General features: G+C 44.6%; 1 protein-coding gene across 2 annotated transcripts in view; it reads left to right on the forward strand.

The window, feature by feature from the left end:
- Positions 1–512: 512 nt before the first annotated feature.
- The window catches only part of TASP1 (taspase 1), a 107,614-nt gene continuing 82,429 nt past the window's right edge, over positions 513–25,697 (forward strand). For both annotated transcript variants that reach the window (XM_054987777.1, XM_054987781.1), the window contains exons 1-7: positions 513–634; positions 2,627–2,843; positions 6,856–6,923; positions 9,120–9,188; positions 17,048–17,168; positions 18,202–18,286; positions 20,731–20,810. In XM_054987777.1, coding sequence (XP_054843752.1) covers positions 2,699–2,843; positions 6,856–6,923; positions 9,120–9,188; positions 17,048–17,168; positions 18,202–18,286; positions 20,731–20,810 — 568 coding nt within the window. In that variant the 5' untranslated portion in view covers positions 513–634; positions 2,627–2,698. The remainder of the gene's footprint in view (positions 635–2,626; positions 2,844–6,855; positions 6,924–9,119; positions 9,189–17,047; positions 17,169–18,201; positions 18,287–20,730; positions 20,811–25,697) is intronic.

Consider the following 25,697-nt stretch of genomic DNA (forward strand, 5'->3'; position numbering starts at 1 on the left):
GCCCCCGCAGCGGCTGGCCTCACTCGCCTCCCTTCTTCCCGTTTATCCTCCCAACAACAACCCTGCGAAGTGGGCCAGCCCGCGGGGGTGTGGCCGGCCAAAGGCCGAGGCGGGATCTGAACCTGCCTCTGCTGGGCGCTTTCTAGGCACAGAAGGAGACCCGAGAGGAGGAGAGCGCAGGCGCGGCCTTTGGGGCCCTGAGGGACAGGCGGCGAGGCGGAAGCGGCCCCGGCCAGGCCCTTCCCGTCCTCGCTTCCACTCAGGCGCCCCGCACATGGCGGCGGCGTCACCCCGCGGCGGCCGGAAGTGCGGGGGCCGCGCGGGGTCGAGTCTCGGCGGCCTCCTCGCAGGAGGGCGGGGCGAGTTTCGGCGTGACGTCAGCCGCGAGGCGCGCCCTCCGTGACGTCGCGAGAAGGCGACTCCCTCCCTTGCGTCGCCCCGGCAACGCGCGGCCGAGGCTCCGGGAGAGGGCGGGGCCGAGGCGCCCCTGGCCGGGGGGGGGGGGCGAGGATGCGGCCCGGCAGGTGAAGGCGCGGCGGGGCCTGGGCGAGCCGAGAGCCGCCCCGCCCACCCAGCCCACCCGAGCCGGCCCAGGCGCTTGGCTGCGGGGGAAGAGGAAGGCGCGGAACTCCAGGTCGGTGAGCCCCGCCCTTCGGTCCCGCCCGTGGGGATGCCAGCTCCAGGTCGGGAAGTGCCCGGGAGTGAGAGGGCGGGGCGGGGCGGGGCGAGCTCTGCAGAGGAGAAGGCCAGAGAGGACCCGCCGAAGCAGCCATTTTCTCCCGGGGGTGGGGGGCTGGTCTCTGTGGCCTGGAGAGGGGTTGTCATTCCGGGAGGTCTCCAGGCCCCACCTGGATGTTGGCAACGTGGGGGGCGGTGGATGGGCTCCTCCGGAAGGGCGGGGCGGGCGGGCCTGGCGGGTTCTCTCCCCCCCCCCCCGCCCCCCAGGATCGGGCTTCGGCCCTTCCTGCTCTCGCGCGGGGGTCGATCCGACTGATGCGCGGCCGCCTCGCCCCCTCCCCTCTGCCGCTCTGAACCCGGGCTGGGGTCCCCGCGTGGCCGGTGGGCAGGCAAGGGCAGGGCGAGGCGGCGCGCTGTCGTCTCGCTGCTGCAGCGCTTCCTTCGCCCGGGTTGTCTTGTCCACACGGGGAAGCCCCGCTGCAAATGATCGCCGGAGGGCTGGACTGATGCAGTCCCGAGCGGCGGGTGGATGCGGCCCAGGTCGTGTGGGAGGCCGCCCCTTGGCTGCCCTTCGCTTTGGCCTGCCCATGCTGCTAACTCTGACATCTGTGGGGTTCTTACCTCCAGCACATGTACATCCTCACAGTTGAGCTTGCAATGGGTCCAAATATCCCACTCCTGCCATGAGCTCCGCAGGTGGCCTTGGGTCAGCCCCTCCTCTCAGCCCCAGCTCCCCAGCTGTATTGTGGGGATAATAATAACACTGACCTTGTTCACTGCTCTGGGTGGGGCACTAGTCTGTCTAGGTTATTATTATATTATATTATTATTATATTAGTTTATGAAAGGATATCATCATGCTGACTGACCACTTAGACTGTTATTCCAGGTTGACAGTTCTTGCAAATAATCTCTAAAGCTCTGCTAGCAGGAGGAATAGGAGAGACGGAGTGCTCTGTCCACCAAATGCATTCTTCTCATATGAATTGTCAGAGATTAGTGATCTTAGGCTATACAGGTTTTTTAAAATAAATGCTCTCTGCTGGGTCTTTGTGTTCTTTTTCTTTTCACCTACAGAATAGTTTATTCATCATGATAGAAAAGTCAGTTATATGTTTACGCTGTCATGCTAGACAAACTATTGTTATCTGTAGCTTCCTGTTACTATTTTTTTTTTAAAAAAACCTTGATTGCATCCACGCATGGTTGGCTATTGTACTATTATTGGATTATAGTAATAATTTGCTAAACAGAGAACTGCTTCTGCATAATGGTTAAGTGATTGAGGTGCAAATCAACACTCTGCTGGTTCGACTCCCAGTACTGCCACGAGCTCTTCAGGTGGCCTTGGCCAAGCCACTCTTCTCAGCCCTGCTCCTCAGTTGTATTGTGGGGGAAATGATAACACTGTGTTTGTTTGCTTCTCTGAGTGGGCAATAATCTGTCCAGAAGGGCAGTAACATAATCACGTTGTTATTATTTGCAATCAGATTATCCTATGTGGAAAAGCCAGACCAGTTACAAACAATTGCTATGGTGTTACTCAAGCACAATATCCAGTGATGTGTGGATGTGCCCCCTATGCACCTAGAAGACTGAGCATGGTTATGAGAGCCAGTTTGGTGTAGTGATTAAGAGCAATGGGACTCTAATCTGGAGAACCAGGTTCAATTCATCCACTCTTCCACTTGAAGACAGCTGGGTGACCTTGGGTCAGTCACAGCTCTCTCAGAGCTCTCTCAGCCCTACCCACCTCACAGGGTGATTGTCATGGGGATAATAATAATAATCTTTGTAAACCGATCTGAGTGGGAGTTAAGTTGTCCTGACAGGCAGTATATAAATTGAATGTTATTATTCATGTTATTGTTACGCATTCATAAAATTATTTTAACTTAACAACTCCACCAGGCAAATGTTTTATATCTGCTTATGATTTTTCTTTCAGGGAGAGTGCTCCGCTGTGCTTTCCTGTGGACGGAAGCATGCTGTCTTCTACTGAAGATGGTAGCCTCAAAGTATGATCATGGAAAAAGGGATAAGCTCAGTAGAAGTTTTACCCTCCAGATCCTCTCCTGCAGCCTCAGTAAGGGTGGCGGTGAAAGAACATGAAACGAAGCAAACTCAGAAAGTGAGACGGGTGGGATTTGTACTTGTACATGCAGGTAAGACGTAATGAGGAAGATATGGCGTGTGCTTCATTGGGTACGATACCTTGGGGATACGGGGAGGTATTGGTAGTTTGTTGATCTGGAAAAATTTTGTGCTGCTTCTCCAGAGATCTGCTCAAGGTGCCATACAACTAAAACAGCCAAACAAAACCAGTTAAACACAACTATTAAGAAACAAATCAAAGCCAGGGTGTAAAACCAACATTAAACACACATTAGGCAACCTAAAATGATACTAATAAAACATTCCTCAGGCCAGAAGCAGATTATAAAACAACTGAGAGATAAGGCCCTTTAGTGGCTGATTCCGCACACGTTGGATAATGCACTTTCAATGCACTTTATCAATCGCTTGAGGTGGATTTTTTCTTCCGCACACAAAAAAAATCCATTCCAAATTAAAAGTCTGGGGGAAAAGGAATGTTTGGGTCTAGCGCCTTAAGGAAAATAAGGCTAATATCTCTCCATCTTGGGAAGTATTCACGACACTGCAAGTTCACAATGGGTGATGCACTTTGATTACATGCTCCTGCTGTTCCCAGTCATGTCTACTCTTTATACTGAGTCCTTATATTTAGATTAAGAAGCACGAGTCAGACTTTAAAAAAAAAATCAAGATACCTGGTTTTAAAGTACCTGCCCTTCTGCTTTGAATAGTGATCTTGTGACTTCATCGATGCGTGATCAGATTCATTTTTATTTTTATTTGGCAATAATATTAGCCCTGTTCAATGACCACTGAATACATAGTTCACGTGTGCATTTGTAGGAATTGTGTCTGCTGTCTCTGCTCTTGTCCTCCACGTCGGGAGGGGCGGGCGTGTCTCAGCGGCTGATTATGTGCTTGGCATGCAGAAGGTCCCAGGTTGAATCCCCGGTGTCTGGTAGTGAGCGTTGTGAAAGGCCTCTGCCTGCCACTTCGGAGAGAGGCTGCCCGTCTGAGTGCTCAGTGTTGACCCTGCCAGACCAACGTTCTGATTAAGTATAAGGCAGCTTCTTGTGTTCACGTCTTTAACTGATTTTACATACAGAGCCTATACGCGCATAAGCAGTATTCACGAAGGCTCTACAAAAGATCGCATGATGAAGGTCAGGGATAACAGGGGTGATACCCACCCGTCCCACCTTTGGTGTTCATACACACAGGGCTTATTAAGCAACTAGGATAGATTGGGGCATGAGTTGAGCACAGCACAAATTTGATGTCAAAATGAACAAATTTTGCAATTTATTTGCACATTCAATAACATTCTTCAATTGAAGCCTCTTGACAGCTTGAATCTTACAGGCAGGGCAGGGTACCTTTTATATCTTTCTTAACGTTCAGATTTGGGGACGTTTCTTAATTAACTCTCAATTATCTCTTTTGCCAAAAAATCTAAGGAAGAGGCATACCATTTGTTTTAACCCATTATTTATTTATTTTTAAATTTGCTTTATAACATTTATGTCCCACCTTTCTGTCCTCACAAGGGCCGCCAATATGGCCAGCAAATTAAAATACACATAATAAAATCACATTTTAAAGCGATTAAGATTAACCCAAAAGAACAACTATGCATCATTAAAACAATTAAAACCAGAATTAAAAATACTTTCAAAGACATAAAAACAACAATTAAAACGTTGGGCAGGAAAGAGGAATCAATGAAGGAATGCCAAACATTATTCTTCTCTGCGATTAAACCTTAAACTTTGGCAATCCAAAGCATTTAAAATGTTCTTTTGCAGCACGATGTGCACAGGTGCAAGTACTAAAATATCTTCTGGTGATGTTTTTGTTACAAAGCTGATAGGAAACAAAGGAAAAAGACTTAAAATAGGGATGTAACGCATTAAACGTTTAAGCAATTAAAAGATGAAGATTCATGTACTGTATATATATATATATTGCTATTTAAATTTTTTTCAAAGCCTGTCCTTACCGTTTATTATTTGTGCACACGAGTGACTTTAGAGAATGTTGATGTGTTAACTTTTCTGATAAAAAGTCAGTAGCAGAGCTGTTAATTCATAACAATATATGTGTTGCCTAGATACGTTGTGGGCTCATGATAAAATCTTTTGATAGTTTAAACGGTTGCTTTATGAAACAAACTTCCCATCCCTGACTTGGAGACAGGGGGAGAGGCCTTTTGGATTTTCCATAGTTGGCCATTACAGAAGGTACAGCTACATTCTGTTACGGACAACTAAACAAAACATTGCTCAGAGCCAAACTCTCTAGTGGGCTTCCGAAGGCCCGGGAGGCAAATTGCACCTGCGGTACTTTCCCATTTGCAGAGGAGGAGGAGAGTGCGCTCAAGTCATAACTGACTTACGGTGTCCCCTGGTAGGGTTTTCGTGGCAAGGGACTAACAGAGATGGTTTGCCATTGCCTGTCTCTGCCCATTTGCAGATGTGGAAAAGAAAAGAATTACAGAACCAGCTGCTCAGGCAAGCCCTGTGCATGCAGACCTCTGGACTGCAGCCCAGAACTTCAGAAAATGGTAATGGGAGTATAATGAGTTGAGCTTAGATTAAATTGGATAAGGCCTGTAGCATCAGTAGTGCGATCAACTGGGAACTGATGTGGGCATCAGCAGGGCTTGGTGCACGCATGAAATAGCCCTGCAGTCCCATCCTGCACATACAATTTCAGGAGATGAAAGGGAAAAAAATTAATTGCATGAATAGATTATATTGCAGTCTGGCTGGACCTCTGGGCCCTGCAAAGTGTACTCGTTCTTCCCCCCTGCATGGGTCCTGGTTACATCAAGATGCGCCGTTTTATAGAAAGCAAAAGGTTTTAGCGGATGGCAATGCAGCGCCAAAATATATGGAAGAAAATCCTCACTATCTCTGAGTAGATTGTGTGGGTTGACATTGGCCTGACCCTACACTCTCTGCTTTGTACAACAAACATACATCTCCTGGCCGGGGAGGGGGAGGGGAACAAAATAATGTAATTTTAATCAACTCAGACATCAACAATGGGGGTGAAATTGCAATTTAAAAATTGTTAAATAGTTATGCAGAGGTATGTTGATAGTTCGATAGATGTTTGTCAACATTGAACAATTTTATGCTATAGAGATGTGCATGCAAATAATGTGCGTGGGTGTTGATTGGGAGGCAAAGAACCCTAAGATTAGCCTAGTAGCCACATGGCCACCTTATTCACATGGGTATTTCTGCCACATGAGATTAGATTGTGCAGCGGCTCCCACATTGCTGCCTGTGCATACAAAGTAGGTTCAGTACCAGTCATATAACTTAGTAGACTTCTTGCACAAAGCAGCTGAGCTTTAGCACATTTCAGGAAAAAATATGGAATCCGAAACGAGGGTTGCCAGGTCCCCCCAACCCCTGGGCACACTCCCGGCCTACGTGATGACATCACTTCTGGGAAGTGACATCATCGCGCAGGCCATATGCTGTCCTGGAAGTGCTCCCACACTCTGTAAGGGGGCCAATTCGGGCCTGATTTGGCCTGGATAGGGCTGCTGCAGAGCACCGGAGTGCTGTTGCAGTCTGGAGCAGCCGAATTCATGGCACTGTGGAACGTGGGAGCTCTGCTGCAGTCTGCAACGGCCCTGATTCGGGTCTGATCTGGGCCATTTTGGCCCCAATTTGGGCCATTTTGGCCCAGATTTGGCTGCTGTGGAGCACGAGAGCGCTGCTGTGCTCTGCAGAGGCCCGATTTGGGCCCAATCTGGGCAGTTGCAGTGCGCAGGAGCGTGCTGCGCCTCCTGGGAGTGCACCCAGGAGGCGTGTTTCCCCGTCTTTTCCCCCTGCTAGCCAGGTAAGTGGGGGTGGGGGGTGGAGAGTGGGAGCAGGGATCCCCTACCCCCAGCAGGGGACTGACTGGCAACCCTATCCGAAACCGAGTTACGCTTTTCTAAATCCATTGAAGTCAGGACTGTAACTCTGCCTAGGATTGCAATGTAATTCTGTGAACTTTGGGGAAAGAATTCTGACAACCAGCCTTGATTCCCGCCCCCCTCAAATTTACTTTTGTTATTAGGTGCAGGGTATCATTCTGAATCCAAAGCCAAAGAATATAAGCATGTGTGCAAACGAGCTTGTCGCAAGGTAAGAATTTGCCAGTTTTGGGGTGCTTTTTATTTTTTAGAAAAGGTGATTTTCCAGTTAACAGTAAATGTGATGTGTTTAGTCTTTTGGGGACATGTGGATGTTGCAGTATTAGGTAGCAAAGTACAAACACTAAAATACTAGTTGGTAAATGTAAGAATGGCAAAGTTCTGTTGCTTTGTGTGTGCAAGTATCCTCTGTTAATGCAAAAACATGTACACTGTTCTCAGCATGATGGCACGTTGGAACGCTTGTAAATGTGGGTTCATTGTATTTCTTTACTGAAAATTAGATTTACTGCAGAAGGCCTCAGAAATTTGTCATCTTGATGGTGGAAAAAATGACGGAGGTGTGTAGTGTTTCAGCAATGTTGAAGCTCTAGGCTGAGGTTTAATGCAATAACCCCCCAGACTGCATGGCTGATGGGTGCCACGATGCCCGACAGCGTTTCCAGGTGTCCGTGTCCTTCTTTTCCAAAGCAGTGAGCCAGTCCTGGCTTTCCTTCATCTTTCTGGAGCAGGGACTGCTTTAGAAGAGCCCGGGGGGCATCGCTTGTTTACCTGCTTGGTGAGTCTTTTCAGAAGCAGCAGCCTCCGTCATAAGAGGACGCTTGGCTTGGAGTTTCCTGACTGGCCGTAGCTCCTGCAACGACCACTTTGTGGCTAGCAGCGTCCCCCTTGGCATCCCTTTGGTGGTGGTGCTGTGGCTACTCGTTTTCAAAATGCCCAAAGTGCCCACAGTTTGGGCAAGGTTGGGAATTCCCGGTTTAATGTCTGTTGGGCATCAAATACCTCTTTCAACAGCCGGTAATGTCTAGATTTTTCTGTTATTTAAAAATTTCTCAGTTTTGCTAGATGGCTTAATTACGCTTTCATTTTCACATGGTCTGTTTTGCAATAGCCATTTTTCTTCCTTTTTTCCCTACTAATCCTTTGATGCAATCCATATCCTTGGCACTGTTGCACTAAACTGCTTCTCTCTTAGATTATGTTTCAACTTCAGTTTTATAGCCTATTTATAATTAGGGTGGCCAGCAATATCACCTGGTAAATAGCCTCCCATTAAGCCTCTGTAAAGGGGACATCTTCTCCCCTCCAGATTGTTAGCAACCCAATTATTAATCCATAATTTGTAATATGTTTTAGAGTTAGTAGGTCTTCAAAACCCAGTAGTATCTTCCAGGCGTATCTGTTTGGGACCTGGTTAGACATGGCTGCAAATTGTCTGGATTTAAAAAGGGTTTTTTTCGTGCTTCTGGCAGAGTTTTCCTGAGCCCTTAGAAGAGACAATGGGGAAAGCAGCCATTGAGAGCGATCCCTTGCATGTTTTCTACATTTCTGTCTACCACAGGGAGGTGGTGCCTAGGAAGCCCCTCCCATCATTCTGAAGGTCATGACAGGAGATAATAACATTAATAACATTCGATTTACCTACCGCCCTTCAGGACAACTTCATGCCCACTCAGAGCGGTTTACAAAGATGAGGCGAGTCAGGAGGGGAGGCTCTTCGTGGGCCACAGCGGGCACTTCAGCACTCGAGCAGCTCAGATGCTGATGCTTCCCCTGGCTAGGAGCTTCCCCCCCATACTCTCCTGTTCGTCTTAGCACCTGGCCTTAAAATTTCAATTGGTCACCCCTCTACAAAGTTGGAAGGCACAAATGTCTGAATCGAAGGCGGGTCACATGCAAGCGCTTCTGCTGTTGGCCCCGGATGTAAACTTGGCGAGACGTTTGTTTTAGGAACAGAAATATATTCTCTTTAACTCTCATAGTTTGTCAATGAACCGCATTTGCTTCTTATTTCTTCTACTGAAAGGAAAAACTTAAAACCATTTCTGTGTATGTTTACACACACACGTTTCTTTTTATAAAGGGGAGCCAAAGTGATCTTTGTGTTGCTTAAATTAGTGAGACGCGTCTGCAAAAAGTCCTTAGCTGAAATGCTTCCGCGAATTTAAGAACTGTGAAACCACTCAGCGTTTCCTTTCTGATAATAATATTGTTCTAAGTGAGGTCCCAAACACTTCCTGGCAGTGCCATTGTATGGCATCCCGCCCCCCTTTCCAAGTGACTGACGTGTAAACACAGTTCTCTTAAGTTCATTGAATTTAATAAGACAGAACGCACACTCTGTTTAGGACGCTGAATGGGCTTTTGTCTTGGAGAGGATTAATCATGTGAAAATTCTGTCTTCTAGGCAATTGAAAAACTACAGGCTGGTGCCCTTGTAACAGATGCAGTGACTGCCGCTCTGGTTGAACTCGAGGTACTTCAGTTTATTCAGAAATTCACTCTTTGGGTTTCAATTTCTTAGCCACAGTTTGGTAGTGGGGGGGGGTGGGGCGGGTTGGTGGTTTTTTTGTTGTTGCTGTCCTGGATTAGATGGAGCAATTGGACAACCCCTCTTAGAAATCTTTCATGCGTAAAAAGGCATCCAACAATTTAACAAACTCTAGAAATGTTCATTTCCGGTCACCTTGTGACTGTTTCTTAACAGTGCAGGTACGTTCTTTTGCAGCAATGGAAGGTGGTTCTGTGGTCATTTCCACACTATGTTCCCTTTTCAGCATTTTCTTTCCTCTTTTGCAGCTGGGTTTTGTGTCTCTGATGGCTTTTTAAAAAATCTTAATCGGGGACTCCTGTAGTAATCCCGGCTGAGCATGTTGTCTAGAAAGTCATTCTTTCATTTTCCTTTGGTGTAAGCAAAACATTGTGTTGTCCTCCTAGGTAAGACTCAAAACAGCTCATTCCGCTCCTTTTCCTCATCCTCTTGTGATTAAAAAGGCAAGTTTAAAAATCCCAGCAGAACAAATCAGAAATGTCAAGGGATATTGGGGAGGATCTAGAATCATTCCATGGACCAGCATCTTCAAAGTGAAAAATCTCTCTGTCGGTTTGGTGAAAGAGAAGAGTAAATGACAGAGCAGAGCCATCCTAAGCAGGTCTGAGGTCTGTCCAGTGAGGCTGACTCCCAGGAGAATGTTCTTAGGATTTCACAGCTAGCCACTAATGTAATGGCATCTGATGTCAAAGAGAGCAGTCCTAAAGAAGTCTCCTTGTAATCCTACTCGGGTCTGTTCAGTAGGTCTCAGGTTCAGTAGGGAAATACTCTTTGGATTGCACTGTTAATCACTTAGCTACAGGAGGTGTAAGGGCTTCCCTGACTTCTTATATAATAATTTTATTGATTTGCAAGATGCTTACCGAGGAATGGGAATGCATCTCCATATACAACTATATAGATGGGACAGGTTGTACCTGACTGTCTATCATGTAGGGATGGATCTGAGGGTTTGGGAAAAGACCTAGTAATCTAATATTAGGAACTGGAAAAAAACACAGGAACAGAAGTGGTGCCTTCTTGGAACAGACCAGTGGGCCATCTGTTCCAGCACTGTGTGTCATGCAGCGGCCAACTGGTGGCCCTGAAGGGCCAAGGAAATGGAATAGACTAGAGGCCAAGACCTTCCCCTGGTATTGCCTCATAGTACTGATGAAACTGCCTTGAAACTGTGTGGGGATGAAATATATGAATATTTTTATACTGTGATGTTATAGAACAAATCACAAAACTTACAGAGATATTATAGTGCAAATTACAAAAATGACTTCCGGAAGAACTTTCTCTTAAGTGGCTAACTCTGAAATCCTACACAGAGTTGCCTCATTCTAAGCCCATTTCATTTCCGTAGGCTTGGACAGGGAGGAACTGTGCATAGGATTGCACTGTTTGGACTGCACAGAAAAATAATTTAAAATACCTTCTGCTTCAGTTTGGTGGATAGGACAGAACAATCTTTTCTCCTCTCATCTGCTCTGCATACCCCCCTCTCCCGCCTTTCTATTCTGTTGAGTTTATACTTTGCTGATTACACAATTCCAGCTAGACCAAGAGGGCATCACTTCAAAGACTTGTCGAAGAGCAGGGTTTCTATTGATCTTTTATGAGTGAACTGACAGTTTGCTTGTGATATGTTGGCTAGTCTTCCTTCATCTTTTGGGTGGAAAGAACACGCACTTCTTCTGCCAGACTGGGTGGACTTCACAAAAAGGCGGCCGGCTACTGTGTCTCTGAAGCACCGGGAGTAGTTGTATATGCAGGAAAACATTTTGATGCACTTAGAGGCTGTATTCTGTACTATTAACACTGTTGGTACTAGGAAAGCAGGTGTTGGCCAGATGGGAGCACAATTTAAATAAGTTTCCCTTTACCACTGTCATTTGATAGATGCTGGTAAATGCTGCTTTAAGAAAGCTTGAACCCAACCAAGGCAGCTCCAATGGAAAAAAAAATAATCTGGCAAACGTGTGAGAATCCCTCCCCATCTAGAATGCCAGAAATCTGAATGAAGTGTGACTCAGTGTGAAGATAGACCAAGATGAGGAGCCGTGTTCGTCTCGCTGTAGCAGTAGAAAAGAGCAAGAGTCCAGTAGCACTTATAAGACTAACAAAATTTGTGGTAGGGTATGGGCTTTCGATAGCTGAAGAAGTGGCCTGTGACTCACGATAGCTCCATACCCCACCACAAATTTTGTTAAGTCTTCTAGGTGCTACTGGTCTCTTGTTCTTTTCAGTGTGAAGACTTAGATCGTGCGTACCCTAAAGTCTGGTCCTTTCCAGAGAAAGTTCCTGTGGAAGAGCGCCCTACCCTGTCTTCTGCATGGGGAGCACGGACTCTTACGATGCTCGTGGTCACAAGGGCCAATGAAATGCGCTTCCCTCCTTCAGTGCTTTTAAGGAGGAGAGAAAAAGTCTCCTGACATCTTGTTCAAAGCCCTCCAGTCCTGCGTCCAGTGGTAGCGTGGAGATGGCTGTTCTCTTGATATTACGCTTGTCAGCACCTCTCGATGTGAAACTTGTGACAGGGCCTCATTGGCCCCAAGTAGAATGTAAACTCACCCCGTCCGATGGGTTCATAGGGTCTTCAGATAAGCTTCTCTGGGGTTGGCACCAGTGGAAGGTATAAGGCGTTTGCAAATACCTTATGAAAGAATATTCAAGAATACTGAAGAAAAGCGATAGGCAGAGAAGCTCGAATCCTGACTGTGAACCCGTAGGACATCTTTAACCCCTCAGCCTTTCTTTCTAAAAGTGGCTGGTCACTATCACTTACAAAATACTGTCTTACTAGTGGAGGTTTGTTACTGACGTGTTGAATGTGGAGAACAACTGAGAAGTCAGGGAGAGAGGTGGCTGCACATGTATTGTTTAAAGTAGCACGTGTCGCATTTTCAGTTTAAAGTTACCTTTTTTAAAAGTCCCAAAACAATAGTCATAACTCATAAAAATGAAAAGAAAGCCTCAAACTGTTTGCTCCTTTCTCCTCTTCTAGAAGTGTCACTAGTCTCAGAATTCAAGTCCAGGATTATCTTAAAGCCCAACAAAATTTTCCAGAGTGTAAGCTTTCGTAAGTCAAAGCTCACTATGTCAGATTCCTGACCTCATCGGGATGCATCAGAAACAGTTCCTTATAACATATGCATTTATTTGCTCTGGTGTCTTCTTTGTGATTTTCAGTAAAGCTCAGCAGAGTATCTCATTTTTCCAGGACTCTTCTCTTGTGTCTGTCCTGGACTGTGCGTTCCATGTCTCTTAGATGTTGCCTAGCTCTGTGCGATAAAACAACAGTAACTTCCAAACACAGCCCAAACTCTTAAAGCACCAGATGATTCTATTTGGTTGAATGTAGAGGGCCTACCTCTCCATTTGCCAAAAGCGAAGACATTCTGCTCTGGTTTCCAAAAGGCTGAAAGCTCATTCAATAGAAACAGCCAACCAGCAGAGTCCAGTGTCTGCTGGGGGGGGGGGGTGAAGAGCCAAGAGGGAAAGGCTGATTCCTCTGCACCTGGTCAGGACCAAACAGCGGAGAACCAAGCACCCAATTCTACTACACTGAGTCTTTTGAGTTGCCAAGGTGGCCTTGGTTCTAGAACCATGGGAAAGAACAGTCGCAGTCAAGGACTTCAGCAAAAAACAAAGGGGAAAAAATCCTTGCCCTTTACAAGAGTGAACAGCGCACCTTGTTGCACTAACTCCAGTCTCTTGATTTGATCGGTGAACTTTGGAGGTTTATCAGTCCATTGCAAGGTATGCAGTGGGGGTGTGATCCAGATTCTTGAGCTGTTTCGGCCTTTGCACACGAGCTGAAGCTCTTTGAGAGTCTGTGAGTTAAATGGCAAGCCATCACTTGGGTTCTGCAAAGAAGAGGCAGACTTGGTGCAATTCCGCAGTTTATTCCGTATGGAACAAGCAGAAGCATTCATGTATTTTGTCTCCTGCTCCCTTCTCACAGAGTGTTGTAGGTTCTTATAGTGGTTCAAATAATTATGCCTTGAACCTGAACTCCAAGTATCTGAGCTCGGGTTAAGAGAGCAACCATGTTGTTACCTGAATTGGTCTCCTTGCAAGTAATAGAATTGTGGAGGGGAATTAGTGGCAAGGACGACGGCTATGCGAAAGAGGTAACGATGGGATCTTTTCACCAATTTTTATGGAGTCCCTTCCCCAGGATAGCAGATGAGGCTGGTGCTTTCAAATTCAAAGATCAATATTTTGTTAAAGAGGGAAAGCACATGCACACACAGGAGTAGTAATAAAAATGGTTATACACACACAGAGTCCTAGGAAGCTAGCCAGAAGTTGGAACAGAATGTGGAAGGGGAAGTATATCTACCTATCCTGAAGAGTAGTCCAATCTACGGAGAGAGTAGCTTCAAACGTCTGGCATTCTCGGCCAGGAGAACAAGAGGCTTAGAATAACCTCAAGGAAGCAACACTTCGGATCCAATAAGTGTGCACAGTTTGAATGGGGCAAGGGTCCCTATTCTTAAAGGGCAAAACATGCCCTGAGGCGGGAGAGCCCTCCCTACCATTGGAACAAAGACTCCAATGGTCAGTTCCTGGGGATAACAAAGGTTTGATTACCTTGATTACTTCCTACCGGCGTGTGTGAAAGGAAATGCAGTCTCTCCTGGAACTGCACAAAAGGGGCAGTTTGTTAATGGGTTCCACTGGAGCTGAGTTGATGAATTTAGGTGAGGAATGTACCTTTCCCAGGAATGAATTATAAAGACTTATGGATACTAATTGATTTATCCTCAATCATGGGCTGGGGATCTCATCATGGAAGGAGGGAAAAGAATGTGCTAAGTGGGATGACACTGCGAGACCTTTCTTGCTCTGGATTCCATTCGGAACTGAGAGGAGTGTAAACTAATCACCGCTGGTCACTCTGCGTTTACATTTGGGATTCCATTCATGCCTGGATCTCCCGGGCGGGACTCAGCAACTGCTAGCTGGAATTCCTCTGTTTGCAAACTAAACTGCATTTAATCCAGGGGCCTTGTGATTTTTATATCACAGGTAGCTATATTAAATAGCTATTAAACATGGCAGAGACCAGGCAAACTGCTTACAATGGGGCTAGAAATACATTAGACAGTCTTATCTAATTTCTTGCTGTAAGTAACCGCTTCAGAGTGCTTGGCAATAAATAAATGTGACTTGGAAGAGTCTCTCAGCTGTTAAAGTGACGGTACTTCAGGAGCGAGTCTGTGCTTTCTGTCTGTAGATTATAACTCATTTGTAGTATGGGGAATTTGGAAATTGGGGTTGAATGAAAATGAAGTGGCTTGTACTGGCAGCCCCTTCTTGCTTTGTCTGGCAGTAAAGTTGGCAGCTAGCTAACACTCTGACTGCGTGATCATGTAGGTGAAATAATAGGGATTCCTTATTTAAAATATGTCTTCTACTGAAAAGAAGAAGCAGACAAAAACGAAGTATATCCCACAAGTTCCAGAATTCTGTTTTGGGTAGTTCTGTTTTGATCGCTTACTCCGTAGAGATAGAGATGTACAGCCCTAATGATTTAGCAAGCAGCCCCGTTTGTGGTGGGAGCAAACTAATGTCGGGCCAACTGTATCCGTGATTGCTAAAAGGTTACTTAGCACGTATTGGAAATAATCATTTTGGCTTTCAGTTGCACTGGAATGTGAGAATTCAGGAACATATTTAGATGTTCCATTTGTGAGCACAGCTAGAAATCATTGTGTGTTTGTGAAACAGCCACTGGTTTCCCAAAGGCACCTCCAAAGTAAAATATTCTGGAAATTAAAAAGGCATAGGATGGGGAAAATTATGTCAACCATATAGATTAAAATTATGAACAGCATTCTAGATTGTTTTCCCACTCTAGGTGTAATACACATTGCACTAGAGTTATGCGGGGGGCGGGGGGGAGGAGTTTCTGGGTAGTTTACCAGGATAATTTGTGGTTGTGCTTTTCTTACAAACATAGAGTCAAAGCTCCCTTGTTCAGATACCTGGACTCTCAGCTGTCAAAGATTGTGTTTTTTTATAATGCTGGGAAAACAAGAGAATTTCTTCTTTGTGATTCATACATATGATGCTGCAAACTTGGATATTTAAATTGTAGGGCTGGCTAATTCATACTTAATCTGCAGAGGTGGTGGTGGGGCACTAAGGATGGTTTTGGAGATCCTTACTAACCAGATGGTTTTATTGAAGAATTTCCTCTTTTTTTTAATTTCCCTCTCCCCACTGGAAAGGTGGCTTTATCAACCCCCACCCCCCACCCATGCACTAGCCAAACACCACCTGCAGCAATTTGAGATCCTTGCAAACATATGCAGAATTGGCTAACTTCCCTTACCTATTTGGATTATGTTTGATTGTCATATATTTCTCTCTCTAACCAGTTCGCCTTGGAGCCTGCCAGCTCTGGGCTGTTTTGTCCATTATGCAGCAACTAGCAGCAGAACCCGTTGTCTGAAAAAATACAATGGACTCTAACAGCAGGGCCTTGGGAGGGCTGTGCTGGAGTGGCCCTCCCAATGCCCCGCAGCAGCTGTGGAGGCGACGGAGAGCCTGTAGTGCCTCTTCCAGGGTACATTGGGAGGGGATGTACCGCAGTGGCTGTGGAGGTGGCGTAGAGCCTCACTTTCCTTGCGCAGCCTTCCCGCTGCCTCCACAGTGCACTGGGAGAGAAGCGTTGGGAGAGGATATGCCACAGCGGCCATGGAGGCAGCAGAGAGCCCTGCCCTCCCCCCCCCCCGCTGCAGTGGTGGCAGCCTTCCCACCACCTGTGCGGGGGCTGCGGAGCTATGCTGTGCCTTTCTGCTGGCTCCGCAGCCCTTCAGAGGCCTGCCGCAGATGGCACGGAAGCCCAGCACGGACCTCTGAAGGCCCCACAGTGCCCCGCTGGGTCATGCTGACAGCTCACTTTTATCCTGGCACAGGCTCACCCGCAGGCCCTTCAGTGCACCAGTACCAGGATAAAAAGTGAGTTGTCGCCAATACAGCTTGCATTTTATGTAGTAAGATGACCATGCGTGTGCTGTGTTTCCACAGAGTAGACCATCCATGTTCTGCAAGCAAACGCGCTTATGCGCAGTATTTTCAGATATGTATGTAAAACTGTTTGTGGGTTACAAGATGAAGAGAACGAAGCATCCGGGAGTCCTGCCCTCCTGTGTACTGAACAGAAGACCAATTATTTAGTCATAGGGTGCTAATTTTTCTTCTTCTACTGTCTTTGTAGGCACATACTTAGTGGGTATCTCTATTTCCCATGTTCATATACATCCCATTTAGCTGCCAAGCGTGTGTGGTGGTCAGCCTTAGAATTGTTTTTTTTCCTCACTGTCTCTGGCGTATTCTGATGTTCTCAGAATTATTTGACTCCCTGATTTTTCTCTGCAGTGCTGTAACCTTCAAGTGCTCCTCCAATTTTAATGTGCATTGTTCTTGGAGAAACTAACCAGATTGATTCTTGAGCTTTGTCCTCATCTTTCACAGTTCATTTGTTTCAGACAGAATCTCAAGAGACCTGCAGGACGGCAGTTCGTCCTGTCCTTTTCCATGACCGTCAGCATAGTTGCTGCTTCCCACCTCAATTGTTCTCTGTGCCTTTTCCCTTCAACCTCCCTCTTCTTCCCAGGTCTTCCTTTTTCCTGAAGGGAAGCTTAAGTTGCAAATGATGGACTGAGCAATGCATTTCCAAGAGCCAGTTTTGCCCAGACAGTCGTTGTTTGACTCCTGTCCTCTGCTGTTGTGATCATGGATGTTTGGTCTTTATACCCTTTTTCTTTAACCTTTCTTCGTAGGATTCGCCCTTTACAAACGCAGGAATGGGGTCTAATCTAAACCTTTTGGGTGAGATAGAATGTGATGCTAGTATTATGGATGGAAAATCACTAAATTTTGGAGCAGTTGGAGCGCTCAGTGGTATGTTGATCAAGCTCTATAAAGTAGAATGTTGAAATTCAAGATGATATTTTAAAATACGGACTTAATTGAAATGCTATCAAAATAAATTAATTTGGATTCTCTGAAGTTGGAATTGTACAATATAGCTTATTCTGGGATGCTAATTGCATAGCAATATTTCACATCTCCTTACACGGGTATGACATGGTCCATAGCAAGCATATGCTTTTAGTGTCTTGTGTCAATTCTGTTCTTCCTATGACAGCCTTCTGTTAAGTCTTTTTTCAAGGGAAAAGACCACTTTCACTTTACATACTTGGGAAATGGAGTTCAAATGCCCCAAACCATTACATGAGTTCATGGCTAAGGTTTTCAGTCCAGATGTCCAATGTCCGGAGTATACTGCTATCATCCGAGGCATACTGTTGGTGTAAGGCAGCATATGATAATTACTTGTGCATCTTTGAAAAATCATAAAGTCTGATCGTTTTCTGAAATGTTTAGTGATGTTCTGAACAGTGTATGAAATGTACACAATAATCATTTGGGGAAAGTTTTAAAATTACCTATTTATTTAGAATAACAATGTACTTTGCCACATTCTGCTTTAATAATCATACCAATAAGTTCAAAGGTTTGTGCCAGCCCATTTCAGTTTTTCTTCCCTAAATCTTACCCAGTAAATTTCTAAAAGTCACTCTATTCAGTCCTCTAAATTTAATCCTTTGATCTTTCCCTCCTTGTTGGCAATCTCTGTATTTGCCGCAATTTATCAGTTCAACTGTGCAAACTGTCTCGATAATCTGCTAGTCTTCTCTTATGGAAACCACCAGTTCCACCCACGTAAGGGCAATATCATCACTGTACGTAGCTGACCTGCTTTGTTCATGACATACTGCAATGCCCTTTTATGTTTAAAAGAGCTGGTGGCAAAGGGCCTCCTTGCCTAAAAAGGACAGGCTGTTTCTTCAATCGAATGTTTTTGGAAGCTAGTCAGAAACCACGAGCAGCACCATGTGGCAGTCTTCCTAAAGAACTTTCATCTTTTCAGGAATCAAGAACCCTGTTTCTGTTGCAAACAGATTGTTGTGTGAAGGGCAGAAGGGGAAACTCTCCGCTGGCAGAATTCCACCTTGGTAATTGCTGTACGCTTGTTTGTTTTTCCTTTTAAACTTGTAGTCTTATCAGAAGGAGGCTTACGCTACTTGTTGCTCATGAGCCCTCCCGTGCCTTCTAGGAGGAAGGCGACAGGCTTTGTTCATTGATCTTGGAAGATCTTGTGTACTTGATTGCAGATATAAATAGAATGGCAGACTGAGGCTAAAAAGCAATCTTACGTTGATTTTCAGCTTCTTTCTTTGTGGTTGTTTATATAAATATTTACACTCTTTCTAAGCTTTTACTTCTGATGTTTTGGCTGGAAGTATAAAAGTGTAATAAATCAGACCTCAGAGCTAAACATAAGTTGTTGTTGAGAAATGTTCCATTTGTACTCTTTTTTCACTTTGAGCTTTTTAAAAATTAGCTAATGGATTGGCTCAAGCCAGCTTTTCTGCTGATGAAAGGAAGAGGAGGGGGGGTCCTCCTCACCTCCCGAAAGGCTATGCTAAGGATCTTTGGACTTACGTGGACAAAAGGCATGTGGGGTGGGGGCTAGAATAAAGAAGGGAATTAAGGGAGACTGAGTGAAAAGGCTGGCTGAATCCAACCCAAAGTTTTAAAGATGATTTAATATATGCATAATGTTGACTGTAGATTAAAGCTATGCTCATCTTTACTATAGTTACTCTTCAAGTGGAAAAATGAAGGTTTAGTCAGAATTTACAGTTCAGGTCGGGGATATCTGTACGGGAGACTGCCAAGGATGGCCAGAGTCGGCACGCGGAGGCAAGCCGTAGCAGACTGCCCCTTGAACGTATTTTGCCTCGAAAGCCCTACAGGGTCACCATAAAGTTGGCTGCAACTTGATGGCATTCACCCATGCACACAGAAGACTTGAAATGGAGGACACTTTATGAATGCCTTTGAATTTTTGGTTGTTTCAAAATGCCTTGAGAGCCACCTCTGCATTTTCAAGAAATTTTGGGTAACCTCCATTATCTTGTGCTTTTGAGGAGACATGGAGTCTTGATAGAAGATCATTCCCGGTGGACCTAAGCTGTGATGTTTCCTCCTCCTCTCCTGTGCCTCCCCGAGGCTAATTAAGAGCCATCTTGCCCTGACGGAGGTCAGCAAGAAGGCAGAACAGCCCGTCAGATAATCTCACTGAGTGTATATTTGAACAGTTGGCTGTGGCAAGCATGCAGCCAACTCTTGCAAACCAGGTTTTTCAGCTCCTGTGGGATGTCGTAGTACATCTCTTGAGCATTGCCCTGGGTGTACTTTTCTAGGGAAGAGGTGGATCGTAACTAAATGGTATCTGAGAAGTACAAGCTAGAATCCAGTAGACAACGGGCAGAAGCATATCCTCCAGTAGTTCACAGATGAAAGTAGGGGGGCAGTCCTGTGCACGAGTGAGCAGGGCTGTGGGCCGAGTCTGGCAGCAGAGCAGCAGCATCTGGAGAGCAGTCGTGGGGGCAGATCAATCCAGAGTCAGATGTGCAGCAAGCAAAGAGCAGGGGTGGAACCTCTGTGTAAGCAGGTAGCTCCAGATGAGCAAAACAACGGGGCAAATCAGATGTATCTACAGTATGCATGTGTACCCAGTAGTTTCTTAGAACATTCTTAGAATCTGCCCTGAGCCTGCCTGTGTGGGGAGGGCGGAATAAAAATCTAAAGCAAATAAATAAATATGTTTCTGTTGACGGTGATCACATCCTGTAGAAATGAATTCTGCTGATTATTAAGATGCTTCGTGAAGATGTGCTTGCTTTCCCCTGAAACCTTCTGCCAGCCAATTTCAGTGGAGGGACCCCTAATTTTTGTATTCTGAAAGAAAATAACAGTGTGTGTGTTGAAATTGACCTCGATGTTGAGAGCCAGGTTTGATTCCCCACTCCTCCACTTGAAGCCAGCTGGGTGACCTTGGGGCAGTCACAGCTTCTAGGAGCCCTCTCAGCCCCACCCACCTCACAGGGTGATTATTGTTGTGGGGATGATAATGACATTCTTTGTAAACTGCTCTGAGTGGGCGTTAAGTTGTCCTGAAGGGCAGTATATAAATCGAGTGTTGTTGTTGTTACTAGAAAGAAAACTCATTAGGTTTGTTCTAAGAAAGAATTCTCATGCGTGTCACGAAAAGTAGTCAGTTGGGTTCTAGTTCCTTTATTGTTATTAAGCCCTAGTGTCTGCTTGATTCTTAGGTTTTTTAGAAAGGCAAGCAGCAAGCCAACTCTGCGTGTTGAAAGGTGTGGCAGACTCCTTTTCCAAGCCCTGAAACTCAGGCTTGTAAAGTATATTATGCTTTGTGTAGTTTCCTACTGCTTTGATTACCGTACATTCCCCTCCCAAATGTTCCATGCTTGAAAGAGTACTTCCCTTTGTCAAACAAATGGCTTGCAGTTGAATTTTTAAGACTGTTCAGAGGCGAAAAGACATGCTGTTTCCTGTTCCTTCTACTGCCCTTGTTCTTGTTTTCTAGTTTTTTGGTTGGTGAAGGAGCCTTCAGATGGGCAGTAGATCACGGGATACCAGCCTGTCCTCCAGGTGTCATGGCTACAAGTGAGTAAATTTTATTACTAGGAACTAAGCAACTGATTTTTACATTTTTGAGACATTTAAGCGTGCATTCCAGAAAATATCAACCATACCTGAACCTTATTCAGATCAGGGATATTCAGGCATATGCTTAAGTACCACTGAAGTCCCCAGGTCATAGCCACACCTGGTTTCCTGTGGCTCACATGCTAAATATTATCTGTGCCATTGAGTTTGATTTGTGATGAGGCTTTGAATACTGGTTGCCCACCATTTGAACGATTTGCAGCTTTTTCTTAGCTCCATTTTCTGATGCCCAATGTAAGCACATTATCCATAGGAGTTTGATGTTATTGCTCAAGAAGTGGTTAAGGGTAGTAAGCAGGTGGGAAGAGGGGATTGCAAACACACTTGGTGTTCAGCTGTCACATTTCACCTCCATGCACCCAAACCTGGCTTGTTGCCCGGCTTGTGTGTGCGCCTCATTCCTCCTACCCACATCCCATGCTACAAATCCAGGTTGCAGACAAACTCTGCAAATACAGGTGTGTGGATTAACCAGGGCTAGTTTCTACAAGCTGGAATTCTCAGCCTGTTTTAAGCACTAGTTTAGAGTGCTTGTTTGTGGTGTGTGTCCATGTGGGTGGCTGTTTTTGTCTGTAGCAGGAGAATGAAACTGTCATTGTAAAGATGAATGAAATTTATTCTGGCATAAGCTTTTGTAAGTCAGAGGTTGCATCATCAGATGCATTGGAGTAGGATAACCTTTACATCCGTGCTTGTGTAGTGTGGGTTGTTGCATTAGGTTTCTAACAGGGAGGAGGGGGAAGTGCGTGCGCAAGACTAACAACAATCTGAATTTGTGCACGTGCTTATTTGGTATTCGTTCATTGTGTCATTTGAATACAGGCATGCAGGTTTCCATGCTGTTATAGCTAACTTTTCAGTTCCTCCATGGTCCATTGAATCTCAAGTATTGTGCAAATCATTACCAGTATGACCTTGGAACTGAGATCAGGCACATCTGAGCCAGCCCTAGTAAAACTATTAGTAGCTAACTAGTGCCCTTATCATCTTCTATATATATATTAAGGTTATGCTGTGTCGTGGTCTCCTGTCTTTGCTTGCCCTTGATCTGTTTATTTAGAGACCCAGTTTGGTGTGGTGATTAGAGTGTCAGATTAGGATCTGGGAGAGGCAGGATGAAATCACGGAAGCCTCCCGAGTGCCCTTGGGCCAGTCACGCACTCTCAGCCTAGTCCCTTTCCCAGGGCTTTGGCGAGAATCAAATGGTGGAGACAAGGATCATGTACGGCTTTTGTGTCCCCTTTGGGGAGAAAGGCAGGGTATAAATGTGCTAAATAAACAAATTCAATTAGCTATATATTTCTAAATGCCCATAGTGACCTAAGAGTCTTGTTCGAAGCGTTCTGTGGCACCTCAGTTTATGATGCAAATGATACCTGACATGGGACAGAACTACAAGGAGTCTATCAAGCGGCACGGGGAATAATGTTGAAATATTAGTCCATCTTTGTATCATAAACATTTGGTACAGAATTCCCTGTCTCGGCTGATTGCCTTGTGCTTCTGCACGTGTTTCGGAGGACTGTACAGTTTGTACCTTGTGGGATTGAAAGATGAGTGTCACGTGTTGGTCTGAATCCCCATTCTGACCAGGCCATTCAGAAATCCGTGGGACGACGAAGAGAACGGCTGGTGCCCTTAGTGTAGGAAAGCAAAGTGGGTGTCAGATTTAGACACCGTACAGATTACGAGGCTTGTAGATCAACATGGTTTCATCTTCAGAGGTTTATTTAGTTATTTTCATGATTTGCATTTGATTTAACGTCAGTTCTGTAGTAATCAGGAGGCTGCTGAGCAGATTGTTTCACTAAGCTGGCTTGCTTGCCTTGGGCTACTTCCAGTGTAACCCTTTGTTGTTTTACCTTTTCCCGTGTCTTCCCCTCCCATGCAATCTAATTCAGATGAGAAGCTGCAATTAGCGTTGTGTCTTCAGAGCCTGTTTCAGTTCGATCTGAGCCATGACTGCCAGGGGGTGCCGTGTGACTGGCCAGAGTTTCATCGGTTTTTTAAAGACTGAGGACATGCCCCTCTTTCGCACTTGGGCTGTTTCCTGGGTCTCATGACTTGGTTTTTCCCCTCCGTGTCGATGTTCTCTGGTAACTCCAAAGATTCTGTTGCTTTAATTCTGCTGGGGAAATAGACATGGCAGCAACTCCTGGCGTTGTGGAGGCGCTAGACAGCCAGTGAAACTTGCTCGGCCGGTTAGGTTGTTTCAGTTTATTGCAGGTAGAATGACTTTAAATTGCCCTTTGAAAGATTTAGAAATACAAACACAAGTTCTCAATTGAGGGGAAAATGTATTGACTAAACTAAAAAAAAAAAACACCCCAAAGGCTGGGTTGGAAACAGTGGTAGATTTCCACTCAAGGGGGCAAAGGAGAGTTCCACCAACCCCCCCCCCTTTCTGCTTAGATGCTCAGATTCCCCAGGAGCAGCATTTCGGGGACCATTTCAAGACACAGAAGGACGGGGGAGGCACAAAAGTCCTGCTTTGCTGCCAGAAACCACCTCTGGGGCCAACTCAGTATTGCCTTTTGGTAAACGGAGCAGAAGGAAGTTCAGCTTTTCTTTCAATTGTGATTGAGTTGTATGTTGACTGATACATTTCATGCATGGTTTTTGAATAGTCTGCCATTGAAATCTGAAGAACGTTTTCCTGGGAGTAAGCCCCACGGAATTTACCTGAGTAAGATTCTTTGTTTGTAAAGTTTTTTTTATTGGATTAGAAACATTCCATATCATTTACAATCACATTCCCTGAAATTTTCCAATTCTAACCCCCTCCCTTCCCCTCCCTTTTTGTTGACTTCCAACAGTTTTCCAACCCCTCATTCTATTTTCCCTTTACTCATATCAACTTTGATACATTTGTAAAAATATACTTTCAAATTCTTCTAAGCTTATCTATCATAATTGTGCTATTTCTATGCTCTATCTTATTCTTTCTAATCTCTCCAGTACGGGACAGACAATTTGCCCCTCGTTATACATATCTTCTAATACTTCTATAAACATTGCATACATTCATGATAAATCAATCAATTTGACTTATATTCTATATGTTGCTCTTTACTTCCTTTTGCATATCCTATCTATCTTAATTATCTTATTTCACCATTGTAAAGCTATCTAACAAAAATAGTCAATATATATCCATTTAACATAAGTCGGTCTATTAAATCCACATTCCGTATGCTAGTCTATATTCATACTCCCTTGTACAATTATTATTTGATTTCAGAGAAAATATTTAATGTAATTTCTATCCTTATAATTCTTATAGTAATAGCACTACTAATACTCTATATAATAATTAAATATGATATTTGCTTAGAATTATTCTGTTAACTCTCCACCCCGGTATAGTCACTTCCCTCTTCTTATATTATATTTCAGTAATTTTCAAACTGCCACAGTTCTCCTCCCACCTCCCATTTTTTCACCAGATATTGTTTCAGCTTCTCCCAGTCCTTGTTGAACTGCCCTGGGTCAAGGTCTCTCAGTTTTCTTGTCATTTTATCCATCTCCGCCATGTACAGCAATTTGTAGGTCCAATCCTTGATAGTTGGCACTTCTTGTATTTTCCACTTCTGCGCATACAAAAGTCTAGCTGCTGCTGTCATATAAAATAACAATGTCCTATATTGTGCTGGGATATCCTCCATTCCCAAGTTCAGTAGCAGGAGTTCTGGGTTCTTATTAACTTGAAATTGTAATATCTCACTCATTACTTCTATTATTTCCCCCCAGTACTGCCTAGCTACCTCACACGTCCACCGCATATGATAGAAAGATCCCTCATGCTTTCTACACTTCCAGCATTTATTAGACATATTCAGATTCCCTAGTGCAATTTTCTTTGGTGTCAGATACCAACGATAGATCATTTTATAGACATTCTCTTTAATATTAGTACATGTCGTAATCTTCAAGGTATTTTTCCACAAGTATTCCCATGCCTCCATTGTTATTTCTTTGTTAAAGTTTATAGCCCACTTCACCATTTGCACTTTAACTACCTCATCTTCAGTATACCATTTTAACAGTACTTTATAAACCTTTGAGATTTCCTTTTTATCTTCTTGTAAAATTACTTTCTCTAATTCTGAATTCTCCATTCTTATTCCTCCCTTCGCACAGTCCGAATAATAAAGATCTCTAATTTGTCTATATGGAAACCAATTGTAGTATGGGGACAACTCTTGTTGTGTCCTTATTCTTATTTTAGAAAATTCTATTTGAGTTATCTCCTTATACGTTAAACACTGTTGTTCATTATCAACCGTTCTTGGATCAATTGCTTCATATGGAACCACCCAGGAGGGAGTTCCTTCCTGTAGGTAATCTTTATGTTTCTTCCAAACTGTGAAGAGGCTTCTCCGAATATAGTGGTGCAAAAACATAGAGTCTGCTTTCACTTTGTCATACCATAAATATCCATGCCAACCGAACAATTTTTTATATCCCTCTAAGGCCAGTAATTTGCGATTTTTCAGCGTTATCCACTCTTTCAACCATACCAGACAGATTGCATCATAATAAAGTCTCAGGTTGGGCAGTTGCATTCCACCCCTTTCTTTTGAGTCCTGCAACACTTTCATTTTCACCCTAGGTTTCCTGCCTGCCCACACAAAGTCCGATATTTTCCTCTGCCATTTTTCAAATTGTTTAGAGTCCCGGTTAATTGGTATTGTCTGTAACAAAAACATCACTCTTGGCAAAACATTCATCTTAACTGCTGCAATTCTTCTCAGCCATGACAAATTCAGTCTATTCCACTTAATCAAATCCTGCTCTATTTGAGTCCATAGTTTCTCATAATTG

The sequence above is a fragment of the Eublepharis macularius genome, chromosome 1 (genome assembly GCF_028583425.1).
Source record: "Eublepharis macularius isolate TG4126 chromosome 1, MPM_Emac_v1.0, whole genome shotgun sequence".
In the NCBI taxonomy this organism is placed as follows: Eukaryota; Metazoa; Chordata; class Lepidosauria; order Squamata; family Eublepharidae; genus Eublepharis; species Eublepharis macularius.